At 41.9% G+C, this 15,043-nt stretch overlaps 1 protein-coding gene across 2 annotated transcripts in view; it reads left to right on the plus strand.

Annotated features, from left to right (window-relative positions):
* The window catches only part of LVRN (laeverin), a 75,505-nt gene that overhangs the window by 13,967 nt on the left and 46,495 nt on the right, over positions 1–15,043 (plus strand). For both annotated transcript variants that reach the window (XM_047778460.1, XM_047778459.1), the window contains exons 2-4: positions 7,229–7,371; positions 8,545–8,684; positions 12,888–13,014. In XM_047778460.1, coding sequence (XP_047634416.1) covers positions 7,229–7,371; positions 8,545–8,684; positions 12,888–13,014 — 410 coding nt within the window. The remainder of the gene's footprint in view (positions 1–7,228; positions 7,372–8,544; positions 8,685–12,887; positions 13,015–15,043) is intronic.

The raw sequence follows: 15,043 nt of genomic DNA on the forward strand, positions 1-15,043 counted from the left end.
CATCGTGTAGAACCAGTTCTTCATTTCACAGATTTTTTTTTATTATTTTCTTTTTTTTTATTTCAACGCTCCATGCATTAATCTTTATTATTTCCTTTCTTTTTACTTTGGACTTCATTTCCCTTGCTTTTTCTATTTTCTTAAGACGGGTACAAGGTCATTGATTTAAGACCTTTTTTCTTCTCTAACATAGGCATTTTGTTTTGTAAAATTTCTATTAACTACTGCTTTATGACATGCCACAAATGATGTCACAAACGATGTGCTTTTTTATTTGCATTCAGTTTAAAATGCTTTCTAATATATACATTCTTTTTCTCATATTATCTTCTATCATATTATCTCCCATCTTGTTCTATCACAAAAGACTGGATATGGTTCCCTGTGCTATACAGCAGGACCTCATGGTCTATCCATTCTATTTTTTTCTTTTTTCTATCTTTCTTTGTTGTTGTTGTTGATTTACATGTGATAATTTCTTTTTAAAATTTAATTTAATTAAAAAAATTTTATTTCCCCAATACATTATATTTTTTCTACTCTGTGGCATGGTGACCCAGTTACACATACATGTATACATTATTTTTTCATCATGTTTCATTGTAAGTGCATAGACATAGTTCCCAGTGCTACATAGCAGGATCTCATTGCTAATCCATTCCAAAAGCAAGAGTTTGCATCTATTAACCCCAAACTCCCAATCCATCCCACTCCCTCCCCCTCCCCCTTGGCAACCACAAGTCTGTTCTCCAAGTCCATGATTTTCTTTTCTGTGGAAAGGTTCATTGTGCCATATATATTAGATTCCAGATATAAGTGATATCATATGGTATTTGTCTTTCTCTTCCTGACTTACTTCACTCAGTGTGAGAGTCTTCAGTTCCATCCACATTGCTGCAAATGGCATTATTTTGTTATTTCCCCTTTTCATTTCTCCTGCAACTCATGGGTTATTTAGAACTGTGCTATTTAGTTTCCAAATATTTGTGCATTTTCTCATTTTTTATTGAATGCCTGATATTTAAAATGTTATGTTGCTGAGTGCTGCAGTTTGTTATATTGCTTTAATGAATGCTGGCCTTTTGTGTGGACAGGCACATAAGTTACTTGGTATTCCTTTCAACCCTTGTTTCATCATTCAAGTCTTTTGTTTAAGCCCTTTGAGAGTGGATCTAAAGTTGCCTTTTCCCTAGGGCTACTTTAGCTCACTACTCAGGCATTGCCCTTCTGGTCTCTGCTTAAAAATCTAAATATTCTGGAGATGTCTGCACTCCAGTTTGTGGGGGCTTAAAGAACTCTGGATGTCTTTCTCTGCATAGCCACCTCTTCTCTTATAGCCTACCGTGCAAATTCTAGCTATCTCCATCTCCATCTCTCTGAGCATCCATCTCTGTCTCAACTCAGTGAGACCATGGAATTCTGTTTCAGTTTCCTTCCCTGTGCTGCAGTTTAGAAATTGCTTCCAGGTAGAAAGACAGGGTGATTATAGAGTTCAGCTTGTTTTTTGTTTGTTTGTTTCTCTTAGGAATCACAGTCCTGTGGGTCTTCTTATCTAATGTCTGAAAACAGTTGTTTCATATATTTCATCAGATTTTTTTAGTTGTTTCCAGCAGAAGGCTAACTCGAGCGACTCAGAGTGGAAAATGGACATCTCCTCATCTCTAGATTTGATAATGCTTTTAATTATAAAGTCATTCCTCAGTCATCTTCATGATATCTTGGTTTAATTTTAGTATTTAAGACATTATATACTTCAAAGTCATCACTGCGTGGAAAGGACTCCAGGCCTGGGAGCTGGAGTCCTGGGTCTGGTACCATCCCTACTCTTTACTAGTTATCTAATCATTGCATAAATTCCCAGAGCATCAGCTTTCCCATCTGTAAAGTAAGATGGTGGAACTCTCCAAGGTCTCTTCCAATTTCGAAATTCAATGGAAGAAACAATAAATCAATTCTATTCTTGTTCAGTATCCTTTAGGAACACTTCTTGCATTTCTGATCATGCCATCACCTTTATAAAAGTCGAGAAAGCATAGTTAGAGTAATGGACGTAGAAAAATTAAGAGGTGGGAGTGGCTTGTTAGTATAAAATGTCTGGAAAAGATTAAGATCTTATTTGGGACACATTAAGGTGAGAACAGCCTGATCATAATCATTCAATTGGTGCAGGTGTCAAAAGCATGAACAGTGAATTGAAAAAGACTCTCTTCTAGTCCCTGTTTATGCTAAAAAATCTGGAACAGTCCTCAGGGTATGACACATAAGAGAGAAATTTTAGGAAAGAATTTAGAAATCTCAAAATAAGGTCAGGGAACTCAAGTGCCAGGCACATGATATTATTGGTGTCACAGAGAAAAGAGGTCAGTTCATTACCCTGTGGAGGTGTTGAGCCCACATATTTTATGTGGCTGAGCAATTTTCTCTGGGAGATTGTTTGCTCATCAGAGGTTTGGATCCTGTATCTTTTGAAAACAAGCGTAACCAGCGTATTGAAAAAGCACATTTCATAGTTCTGTACAAATTCAATCAGTCTTCTCCCCCATCCTTTTACAAAGTAGTCTCAGGAGTAATATTTCCTGCTCCTGCATGAATACTCTAGCAGCCCATAATTTCCTACTAATTCTGAGGTAACACACCAAGTTACAAACACTGTCCAGATGCCAGAAATTTTTAGAAAATCCAGTCCTATGTAATACTCAAAACTTTGAATTTCGGTTGCTGTTAAATCTCGCTTTCTCTCCCTCTACCCTCACTTCTCCAAGCTGGGGCTGACTTCGGAATAGAAGCCTGCAGTGAGGTAGGGAATAACGGCCCTTCTCTCTCTCCACCCCCTCTTTCTGGTACTTCCCTCCCGATTGAGAGCCGTTGTTTCAACCCTACCAGGTCCAGTGGGACTGGGGCAGACTACAAGAGACAACACACGGGGCAGCTGGGACAACTCTTATTTGAACCAGTACTCTCATCGTTTGATCTCACTCTGGTCTAAGTGATGCCTCTTTCCCTTGAGATGTCAATTTCATGGACGCTTCAGAGTTTGCTCACTCTTTCTTCTACAATTCTCCTTTTCCTGTAGGATGCTTCCCTTATTTCTCTGTTCTGCTGGTCACTTGGGGCACCTTCCTCAGTCCCTAGACATACTGAAGTGCATTTCCAAGCTCCTCCAGGTGGCCCTTTTGGCCAGAACCCAAGATAGACTTCATACTGACTGGTGCATTCTGTGTCCCAGGGACCATAGCTCTTCCAGGAAACACTCAAATATTCCTCGCCCAGGACTGACGCGGGTCCACTGACAGGAGCGCTCTTGTGGTTCTACCTCCAGAATAGTCAGTATGGAATCCCATGTGATAGCAGTTCGACTCTAGCCAGTGTCAATGTCAGCTTTCTTGAGAGTGGATTAGGCACTAGCCTCCAAGTCTCTTGATCTCAGGAAACAGTAGCCTTGCTTTCCAAGGGATTTTCTCCCCCTAGTACAGAGTTAGGAGTTGTACCTCCTCCCAGCTCCCGTGGGTCTGATGGCTTGGCAATATAATTTCCCTCTCACCAAGAAAGTCTCTGATCTCTTTTTTCCCCTTGCCCTGAACCTTCTTCTGTGTCCCAGTGTTTAGGAAACATTTCTTGTGCTCTTGGAGGGATCTTCTCCCTCTTAGCTCAGAGTTAGAGGGTTGCAGTGCCTCCCAGCTCCCTGAGTGCAGATCTTTTGTCAGATCTCTTTTGTCTGTGTTCCCTGACCCTTCTTCTAGGTCCCCAGTGTAGCTGAGAAACCCAATAGGGCCTCAAAGGTTCTCGAGGGCACTTGCTTTCAAAATTTTCATAGCATGGTTTGGCACCTTACTATGGAATTTTATGTCTATTCTGTTTGTTGTCTGGTGAAAACTTCAGTTTTAAGATCCTATTACACAAGTAATAAACAAACATGATTTATGGGTCAGTCCTTGAACCACAGTCCAGTGGTGTAACATCTGTCTTTACTGAATATTTTGATTTCTGAATGTTTTTATTGTGTTAAAAAAAATGGGAGGGGGTGCAATTCTCCAAAGAGTCTTATTTAATCCTTAACCAGCCATGCTATTTAGTAGTTCTTAACTAGAACTGTAGGCATGTGGAGCTCGTAAAATAATTTGGAGTGACATACCATATTGAATGGATATTTTTTATATGGCAGAAGTTGGATCCCCAAAGGCATCATGTGTTTTGCCTGCTAAGATTGTTTCCAGCACCAGAAAATGGTGAGTCCACCATTCTCTGGCTGCTCAAGAGGGTCAGAAATTGACTTTGCAACAATGAGCCATGGGGAGACAGACTCCCCAAAGTTAACTCCCTTACCAGCTGACCTGCTCTAAACCCAGGCTTCATAGGCACCATAATAGCATATTTTAGTGAGGTTTGAAGGGAGGAGAGGGTGGTGGATGGTTCTATTTTCTGAGACCAGTATATCCTTACAAGGTTGCTTGAGTCCAAAGCAGAGAGAGAGAAGGGAAATAAATACCAGCCTTGGGTCCAGATGTGGCATAACCAGATCGTGTGTACTGCTGGCTGGCCCTGACCTTTGCAATTAAGATTGAGAGCCAGAAAGGCTGTGTGTTGTAGGGATTTTTTTCCCTTTTTGTTTGTTTGTATAAAACCAGGGAGGGAAATAGTTGAGTGAAATCCAGGCATTTCTTTTATTTCATTTCTCTGGAGACCTTAATCATGAAATTGGAAGAACTAGCTTGATGCTTGATTTTTTAAGGCAGTGACTTTCTAAGCTGGTGTCTCCTAGCCTGTGTTGAAACCCACATCTCCTTTTGGTGAGCATGAAGTTCTCCCATCTCCTAGAAGAGTCTGATTGTCTGCTCAGATTCACATGCTTTGGGAAGTCATGCCACCTCCTTAAGATTCACATGCTTTGGGAAGTCATGGCAGGCAGAGAAGATGTTATCAAGATGTACTTTCTAGAGTTTCCATTACAAAAACGATAGGCATGTGTTAGCTTTCCATATATTTAAGCATGTATTATGTAATTGAATCTGCCTTTTCACTTTATGTTGCACTTTTCATACTAACAGAATGCCATTTGTACAAAGTGTCTGCAATTTCAGAAGGCTCATAGATCTTCTGAGAGCCATGTCCACGTTCCCACAGGAAATGTTTTTCCCACTCCTAGATGACTTGGTCATGGCAACCTCATGGGCTCTTTTTTCCTATACCATTAGGACCTTTGTTGGAATCAGTTTCAGAGCTCTAAGTGGACTTTGAGATCATCTAGTCCCATCCCTCCATTTTATGGAAATGGATGTCTGGAGAGTTTAAGCAGCTTTCCCAAAGTTACACAACTATGTTTACATGGCAGATCCTGAGCAACTACTCAGGTCATTGAATCCCCTGCTCATTTTTCTTTTTACTATTCTGTCAGTTGCTTGAATCTTCTTTATCCTAGTTCATCCCTTTTAAAGATAGCCACCAATACTACAAAACAAACTGCAGTGTGACAAACTCTGCAAAAGATTTCATATTCTTTTGCATATGCTAATATCAAGCAACCTTTGCATTATAGTACCTCCCAGACTGAGAAAATACTCAACTGCCATGAACCCATACCTTTGCTAAATATTTTACATGATATAGAAGAAAAAATACATAATCCCTAATTTCTGGTAGTTTAAAATTAACTAGGGGGGACAAACATGGTTCATATCCCACTTGTGGCCACCTGTGATCTCTGGAACCTTTTCAAATGCATTTGTAGTTAGTGATTTCCAGCCCTCTGCCCCTACTGTGTAACTTAACCCTCTTTGAATTTTTCTGTAGTTTGTCTCTGCTAAAAACATTTTGTGAGATTAGAAGGAATATAGTAGAAATCAAAAGTCATTTATTGCTTAATTCAGCTGCTAATAATATAAAAGCTCAACCAAAGATGAAAGCTAGTGTCTGTATTTTCTAGATGGAAAAACTGAGCCTCGGTAAGATGATGTGACTAGTTCAGAACTGCTCAGTTGGCAATGAATGGAGCCGAGGCTTGGAGCCACAGTGGCTGGTGTCTGAGACCACAGGCCTCCTTTCAGCCCATGAAAGCAAGAATATAATAAACTGGGGAAAAACAAATAGGACAAAATAAGCTTGTTGAAAATTACAGCTTTGTCACAGTGAGGTTATGAGCACATCAAACTAGGTGACTGTGAAAAGCTCTTAAATACACCTACTGTTCTGTGTGTTCTTCATAGTTTCTGTGAGTTCTATTTGAGCAGGGCCCAAATGGTGAAGGAGGGACTCAGAGAGGTGGCTCATGGATGGACAGTGCCCTCAAGATACCTGTGTTGAATTCACCTTTTTAAAATCTAAGCATTGGGTCTGAAGCTAGAATAAATGCGTGAGACACCTTGTCTCAGCACCTTAGGAGAAAAAAAAAGAATTCGGCGTCCACAGTTGTCTTTTAAAAACAGTTCCCAGATCACTGAGTCTTGGAAAATGAGCTAATGAGACTACAGGTTTCTTTGGAGGAAAAAGTTGTTTGAGGAGACCCATGCTCTTATCAGCCTAAGGCAGTGTTTACAGAGGCTGAAACAAATCCTTGCTTGCTCAGAATACTAAGCTTTGTGTCTAAGCTTTTCCTTGTGAATCACCAGTGCATGATGGGTTAATGTTGCTTATTGTATTTTTCCGTGGAGATTAGGGAAGGAGCAGTAAGGATTGGATAAACCTGTCCACATGCAAATGAAGGTTGTTTTGTTGGGATATGTCCATAATGCTTAGCCCCAGAGGTATGCAAAGTAAAACTTATTTAAGTTTTAAACCAGGAAAAAGAGAGAACATGAGAAAAGGATAAAGATGTAGACATTCTTCATCTGACTTGTACTTTGGTGGAGAATAAAAGCATAGCCCATCCCCAAAGAAGTAATCCTAGTTTAAAAAAAAAAAAAATCCTTCATTCTCAAAAGGCTTGCTTTACATATTTGTTATATTTGTTCCTCTTTTGTTTGCAAAAGGTTTTAAAGGCGGATGATGTAATGAGGTAAATGTTATTTTCCAGTTGAAAATTAAAGACTTCTTTTGTATTTTAGGCCTTACGGGAACTCTGAGGGGCAGTGAGAAGTGGAATGTGTGTGTATAATGGGAGGGCAGCGAGGAAGATGAGGGAAAACATTCCAGCTCCCTCCTGCAGATAATTATAAGCCATAATCCCTCAATATATATATTTTTTACTTCCACTGGTTTCAGATAAAAATAGATTTTCCCAAAAAATATATTTCAGGGCCCTCTTAGCATCTCAGTTGGAACCAACATTTGCCAGAAATGTTTTCCCTTGTTTTGATGAGCCCGCTCTGAAGGCAACTTTTAATATTACAATTATTCATCATCCAAGTTATGTGGCACTTTCCAACATGCCAAAGCTGGGTAAGTAATGTTTCCTGTTGCCATATATGTGTGTGTATAACATCTGTACACATTATAACATTATATATAACTGTATCATATATAATGTTTATACATATTTTATTTGTGGTTTTATATTTATGTTTTATGTGTTATATCTGCGTATGTATATTTAACTCTAATAGATTTTATGTCAATAGTCTTTCTAGGCAGTGTGTTGGAAATGCATTATAATTGTTGCATATGTAACTAGGGAGGGCAGCCACATGGGATCTGTGTCAACACCTGCATCTTGGTGATGATAAATCTGGATTCTTTTTATATTAGGAACTGGGGACATTGTCCTGTTCTCAGACATCAGCAGCCTGTCTTTCCATTAGTTTGGGTTTCAACTATTGTTCATTAGTGATAACAAGCTAATTGGACTTCATCTGAATCTGGTACATAGATGTGGGTTTTATTCTGTTTGTTTTGGATTTTTTTTGTGGGGGCTCACCGTACTTTTTTCTTTTGATTAGTATTTGACTTCAAGAAATTCAAAGAGTTCTCATAAAAATCAAAATTTTTACTTTTTTGGAACCTCTGAACACCTAACGGCATGGGACCTACACTTCCTACGTGCCAGTGATGGTGGCAGCTGAGCAGAAGCTGCCTTGTGCGAACTGAGCGTGTGCCTCCCACCCTCACGGCAGTCCCCACCTCTCCCTGTTAGTGTACACACCAGCCTGTTTACATCAAATAACCTCCGGCACAGGCATTTGAGTTTGTGATTTCAAGTTAAGAGACCCCAGTGTGACTGCCCTGAAGACCTGCTGGGGACTGGGGAATGGCAGGATTGTACCTTGTTGACCTCTCATGGACCTGGGAAGCTCTAGGTTAAGTGCTGAGAGTAATAGGCTGTACTAGGAACCAGCAGTACATGGAAAAGAGAGGAGGCAGATCATGGGCCTCATTTCCAGGGTTCGTAGATGTACCCTGAGTCTAGACCATGTTATTCAAGGTGCTAATTCAAGACCAAGGTACTGCCCTTAGACCTTCTAACATGGTTCTGATCGCTACAGGGTAGAGCAGTTCAAACTGCTGGACTGTGGGGAGTAGCTGGGAAAAAGTTGGTGGGTGATAGTCAATGGCCAATGATATTGCTGCTGGCTATTGCTTATTTTCAGTGATTTGGACTAAAATCCTTTTCTCTAGGCCAGTCTGAGAAGGAAGATGTGAATGGAAGCAAGTGGACTGTTACCACTTTTTATACCACGCCCCACATGCCCACTTACTTAGCCGCCTTTGCTGTCTGTGACTATGAGTATGTCAGCAGGATCGAAAGGGGCAAGGAGGTGAGTGAGGGGATGCCCCAGGAAAGGGTGCAGACTGCTCATCCACTCCCACGTGAGGGGCTGCTGCACCTGCACTCAGCTCCTACTGCAGCTCTGTGGAGGAGTTTCTATGGAAAGGCTGCACGTGAAGCCCACTCAAGGCAGCTTCTGAGCCCCCTCTTCCTGGGCTATCACTGCCTGTCAGAGCACACGGGATAACAAGGAAAGCAGCCGCACTAGCACCTTGAACCTCAGGTTTACCTGTTGTCTACCTTGCCCACATGCTCCAGCTGCCTTAAAGATGGGGTGCTGCTCAAAACACCTAGGAGCCGCTATAGCACAGACCCTAAACTGCCCAACTGAAACCATCCTGGACAACTGCTCTGGTTGAAATGCTGCATACAAGGTCAAACTTCATTCCTGTCAAGGAGCAGGCCCGCTGGTTCCTCAACTCTGGGATCTGAACTCTTCCCCAGAGCTCTATAAATAGATGCTTCATCCTGAAATACCTCATTTTCACCTAGTTGCACCCTCATTATGTAATAATCCTTTAGGAAAATATCAGGGTTATTGTACAGTCCTTCATGGACTGGTCCACTCCCTACACAAAATGTGGAGGTAAGTAGGGCTAGTGCCTTAGACCCAGTTTGCTTGATCAGATCAACTTCCCAGCACTGATGAGATTCAGGCCCTGGAGCAGGCGGAGGCTCTGTCCTGGGTCCAAGATGTTCCAGGCTTCTGCCATTGACTTATGGAGAAAAGAAAACTGAGGATGAGGCAGGACTGTCCCTGGGGGAGAATCACTCAAAGCTCCTCCTTCTAAGGGTGAATGAACAATATTGCGTTTGGAGTTCTCTTGTGGTGTGGCCTTGTCACTGCATTTGATCTGGCCTTGATCTGACCTTGTCACTTGATCTGCATTTGATCTGCACTTGATCTGCACTTGATCTGGCCTTGTCACTGTAGCGGCTTGGGTTGATCCCAGGAGCTACCATATGCTGTGGGTGTGGCACACACACACACACATATAATATATATACACATACATATATATCATGTGCATATATGTATATGCACGTGATAAAAAAAAACCCCAATACTGTGTTAAATGCAAATGACAACTCCTTATGTTGTTGTTGGCTCAGCCTGATTTCCCTTATTGAATACTTAGTCCTTGATATTCACTGACAGAACATTGGCCAAGTCAAACATTCACAATGTGTACTGATACATCTACTCAGGCGTGATGTGGAAGCCCAGGCTTAGTACCTGGCTTGAAGGAGTGGGCCCAGAGCTCACAAGCGACCCAAGGTGGCTGTCAGCAGCCACACCTCAAGTGGCTTGTTGCTCTCAGTGCTGCTGCACTGTGAGAAATTCTTATAAAAAGATCATGTCTGTTTCATCATGAAAGATCACCCTGGAAAGAAAGCCAGCAGCCATAGGAGCAAAGAGGAAATGGAACATGGCTAAGAAAGTAATGGTCTAAGCCAGAGAGTGGAAATTTGGGACAAGTTTATCAGTGGAATGTTGTGTTTGGCTGTGGCTCAGCTCTAGGGAGTGAAGGGGTCCATCATATACTCTAACCAGACTGTACTCTTGGAATAGCATCCAGACTCTATACAAATGACTCATTAAGAGATAGAAATTTAGGGAAGTGGAAAATGCGGTTCATGTGCCGCACGAGGATAAGCATAAGAAATACATAACTCAGAGTTCCTGTTGTGGCGCAGTAGAAACGAGTCTGACTATTATCCATGAGGATGCGGGTTCGATCTCTGCCCTCGTTCAGTGGGTCAGGGATCCGGCTTTGCTCTGAGCTGAGGTGTAGGTTGCAGACTTAGTTTGGATCCCGTGTTGCTGTGGCTGTGGTATAGGCCGGCAGCTGTAGCTCCAATTCAACCCCTAGGCTGGGAATTTCCATATGTCGCAGGTGTGGCTCAAAAAGCAAAAAAGGAAAAAGCAAAAAGAACACACAACTCAGGTTGGATGTAACATATTGTGTGTAGAATTGAGCACACATGGGCAATTCTGCTGTGTCATCTGCTGTGTCCAGAGAGGGCCACAAGGACACACTGGTGGGCTAGGTGCAATTTTGAAGGAAATTTACACCTATTATCTTCCCCATCTGTTTGTGATCCTTACAGCCCAGCCCTTCCCTGGCAACTGAAATCTTCACTGTTTGCCTCCCTTTTGGTTTAAAGAATGGTTGTTTATGGGAGGAGATTGTAGATGGAAAACTTATGTACAAACTTAAATTGTTACTGCCTTGATTTTCTAAAAGGCTACAGTTAATATTCACACCTTATCCTGAATGTGGGGAGAGGTGACTGTTGTTTCCACTCTTTAGTGTGGGCTCTGGTTTAGATGTCCTCCTAACTTTGCCTCTAAGGTTAGAGCTTGAAAATGAGCAGGTAATGAGGTGTAGGGCAGGGCTGAGCCTGGATCCCTCTTTCTGCAGGAAAATGAGACCTCTTGGTGGGCAGGAGCTGGAAGGAAGGAGGGGAGCCAAGCAGAAGGCTCCAAAAACCAGGTGGTTGCGCAGGAGTTCCTGTTGTGGCTCAGCAGTAAGGAACCCAACTACTGTCCATGAGGATGCGGGTTTGATCCCTGGCCTTGCTTAGTGGGTTAAGGATCTGGAGTTGCTTAACCCTCTGTGAGCTGTGGTGTAGGTCGTAGACATGGCTCGGATCCCAAGTGGCTGTAGCTGTGGCATAGGCTGGCAGCTGTAGCTCCAATTCAACCCCTGGCCTGGAAACTTCCATTTGCCGCAAGTATGGCCTTAAAAAGCAAAATGAAGAAACAAACAAAAAACATAAATGGTTGCATTTTGTGAAAGTGGAGCCTTCCTGAAGACCTCCAAGTAATTTAAAAGTCGCATAATACAAGACAAATTTTCCAGCAGAAATAAAAGCAAAGTCAGGTGATCATGTTCTTGGAGTTCAGCAATCTGCAGATATGGTTGGGCTGCTTTTCTTTTTCTTCACATGTTCTCTCCTGCTTTGGAAAGAACTCTTTTCTCAAATTAACTGTACCCACATCAGGACGATTATCTGAATTCCCTCATCGCTAACTTTTGTTTCAGAGTGATTGAGTTTCAGGTGTGGTTTTTAGCATTACTGCTGGCAACTCTACTTAGAAGTACTTAGATTGTACTCTTGTGGGGGATACAATGATTTCATATAAAAATAACAATGAACATGAAAACAACAGCCAATCAGTCATGCAAATCACATAAACAGGTTCAGGGTTCAGGTGCCCAAACAACAGCACCTTCAAATAACAAAACATGGCAGGGATTTCTTTTCACCTACTATCATGGAAGTGCCGTAAACTGAGAATAAAATTCCTTGCTTCAGCAACTATAAAGTCATCGGATTTTTTTGATGAACTTTTTTAAAATTAAGGAAATTAACCTTGGTTCAAATTTTGAAAATAAGATGGGACTGTTCAAGTTTTTATTAACAAACCATTTCAAATTTGCATGCTTCAAATTTGTTTAATATGTTCTGTTCACCCCCACTAACTGCATAATCCTGTTTTGAATCATTGGAAATATGTCCTAACAAGAAAAGCAAGGATCCAAGGGGCTCTTTGACTCTAACGTCAAATCTACATTTTCTCAGGGGATAGATACCACTCCAAGGATTATTGTCAAATTACAGATGTTTCACATGTTATTGCAGAAGACCAAAATAACACTCAGTTATTAGACTGAAGGCACTTTCTGGGGAACTACTGTTTACAGCTTAGTGAATAGGCTTCTGGGTTCTTCTCACTACATGGACACATTTAGACTTTCTATTTTATTTATTTATTTATTTATTTATTTATTCATTCATTCATTCTTGTCTTTTTAGGGCTGCATCTGCAGCATATGGAAGTTCCTAGGCTAGGTAGGGGTCAAACTGGAGTTGTAGCTGTTGGCCTACACCACAGCCACAGCAATGCCAGATCCCAGCTTCGTCTGCAACCTACATCACATCTCCGGCAATTCCGGATCCTTAACTCACTCAGCAAGGCCAGGGATCAAACCTGCATCCTTGTGGATACTAGCTGGATTCGTTTCCCTGAGCCTCAACAGGAACCCCTAGACATTTTATTATGTAGCTTCATCTGAAAAGGTGAGCCTTTGGCTCTAGAGCGTCAGGAAGTGGGGCAAGCAGGCTGCCACTTTGCAAAATCACTACTGCTTTTCCTAATCACGGCTTAATATTTTCTTTCTAGATACGCATCTGGGCCCGGAAAGATGCCATCGCAGGTGGAAATGCAGACTTTGCTTTGAACATCACAGGTCCCATCTTTTCTTTTCTGGAAGATTTATTTAATATCAGTTACCCTCTTCCCAAAACAGGTGAGGCATCTTCCCTTACAGTGCATTTGATTTGCTACTACAGGGCTCTGGGTGGAAATCAAAGGGTACCTAGATGGGCCTCTAAGCACCATTTTTCTATTTTTGCTGTTTTGGAGTTAGCCCTGCTGACTTCCCATTATTAGGTCCTACATCTTCCTAAACACATTGAGTCCTGTCTGCTCTTTCGCTGCACAATGCCTCATGCCCAGCCCATGCTCAGAGAGCTCCCAGGCTGTAGGTCCTTCCTGGGTACAGCTCACATCCACACCCTGCCTTCTCTTGCATTCACATCGTCCACACCGTGCCTTCTCTTGCAACCAGAAAGTTGTTCAGTGCTTTTTCTCTTAATGCAAGTGTGCAACCCAGTGCTCTGGATCCTTTTACAGGCCTTGCGTGAGTGACTCCAGTTCCCCTAAGTAAGGTTTTGTTGCTTTTTTAAAAAAATACTCTTTAGCCGTGAGTCATTGGATTAGGACGTGGGGGTCCCATCCGTGAATTTTTGTAGTATAAAATTGGAATCATGTGTGAGCATAATGTGATCCTTGAGATACATAAACATTTTATTTCTCATAAATCTGTACAGAATGTGAGCCACTCAGCTCACAAAGTTGTTCAGCGCTTTTTCTAAGTTGAGGGTATCATGTAAGCATGTTTTGTTCCTCTGAGAGGTGAGTTGGTTGAAGTCCTGGGGAGAAGTTTGCTTGGCTTATACTGGCAGACGGTGGAAGAATGTAAGTAAAAATGAGGGAGCTCAAGCCTCTTGAACACTGGGAAGCCAGGGGCTCTGCAGCTCAAGCCTTCTGGCTGAGGAGCAACGGAGAGTAAAGGAATGGGTACCAGCCTAGACCCGCTTACAGATCCCAGAGGTGATACTTGTCATTTAGACAGTTGGGGACAGCAGGAGTCTGAATGTAGAATCCAGGTTTCAGGAGCTTCTGTGGCTGGAAGATCTCAAGATGACTCTTGCCTAAGCAAGACAAATTTCCATTTGCCTTCATTTAGATAAGGGGAAGTCCAGAATTATTCTTGACGTATTTTCTTTCAAGGCATCTCCTTCATCCTTATCCTTATCTCCACATCCATGCACTTCTTCCCATCCCCTCATTCTCCCTAGTTTGCATCACCAACATCTGGACCACAACAGCCCCCGCTTAGTTTCATCATCTTCCCTCTTGCCTCCTCCAGTCCTATCTTCCACTCAGAGGGATCTTTCAATATTCCCAAATGTTAGCATGCTTTGGAATCACATGGAAGGCTGATGAAATCACAGATTGCTGCTCCTGACCCCAGAGTTTGTGATTCAGTATGTCTGGGGTTGGTCCCAGAATTTGCCTATCTGCTAAGTTCCCTTGCGGTGCTGATGCTGCTGGTCTGGAAATCACAATACGATTTATTAGCTATGTTCTAAATTAGGCACTGACAAACTAACAAATCTGGCCCACTGTCTATTTTGTATGGTCACAAGCTAAGACTGGTTTCTACATTTTTTTTTTTTATCTTTTTAGGACTGCACCCACGGCATATGGAAGTTACCAGGCTAAGAGTCAAATCAGAGCTACAGCTGCTGGCCTACACCACAGCCACAGCAACACAGGATCCGAGCTGCATCTACAACCTATACCACAGCTCAATGCCTGATCCTCGACCCACTGAGTGAGTCCAGAGATCGAACCTGCATCCTTATGGATACTACTCAAATTCGTTTCTGCTGCAACACAATGGGAACTCCCAGGTTTCTACATTTTTAAATGGTTGAAAAAGAAATCAAAAGAAGAATAAAATTTTGTGATAAGTGAAAATTATTTGATATTCACATTTCAGGGCCCATAAATTGTTATGGAACACACCATGCTCATTTGCTTGCATAATGTCTCTGGCTGCTTTTGTGCTGGTATGCCAGAGCTGAATGTGTGACAGAAAACACAGCCCACAAAACTGAAAATATTTACTATGTGGCCCTTTAGAGAAGTTTGTCAACCCCTGTTCTAAAGGGTAAGTGGTAGATTTATGGGTTTTTGTTTTATTATTT

This window comes from Phacochoerus africanus, chromosome 4 (genome assembly GCF_016906955.1).
Source record: "Phacochoerus africanus isolate WHEZ1 chromosome 4, ROS_Pafr_v1, whole genome shotgun sequence".
Taxonomy (NCBI): domain Eukaryota; kingdom Metazoa; phylum Chordata; class Mammalia; order Artiodactyla; family Suidae; genus Phacochoerus; species Phacochoerus africanus.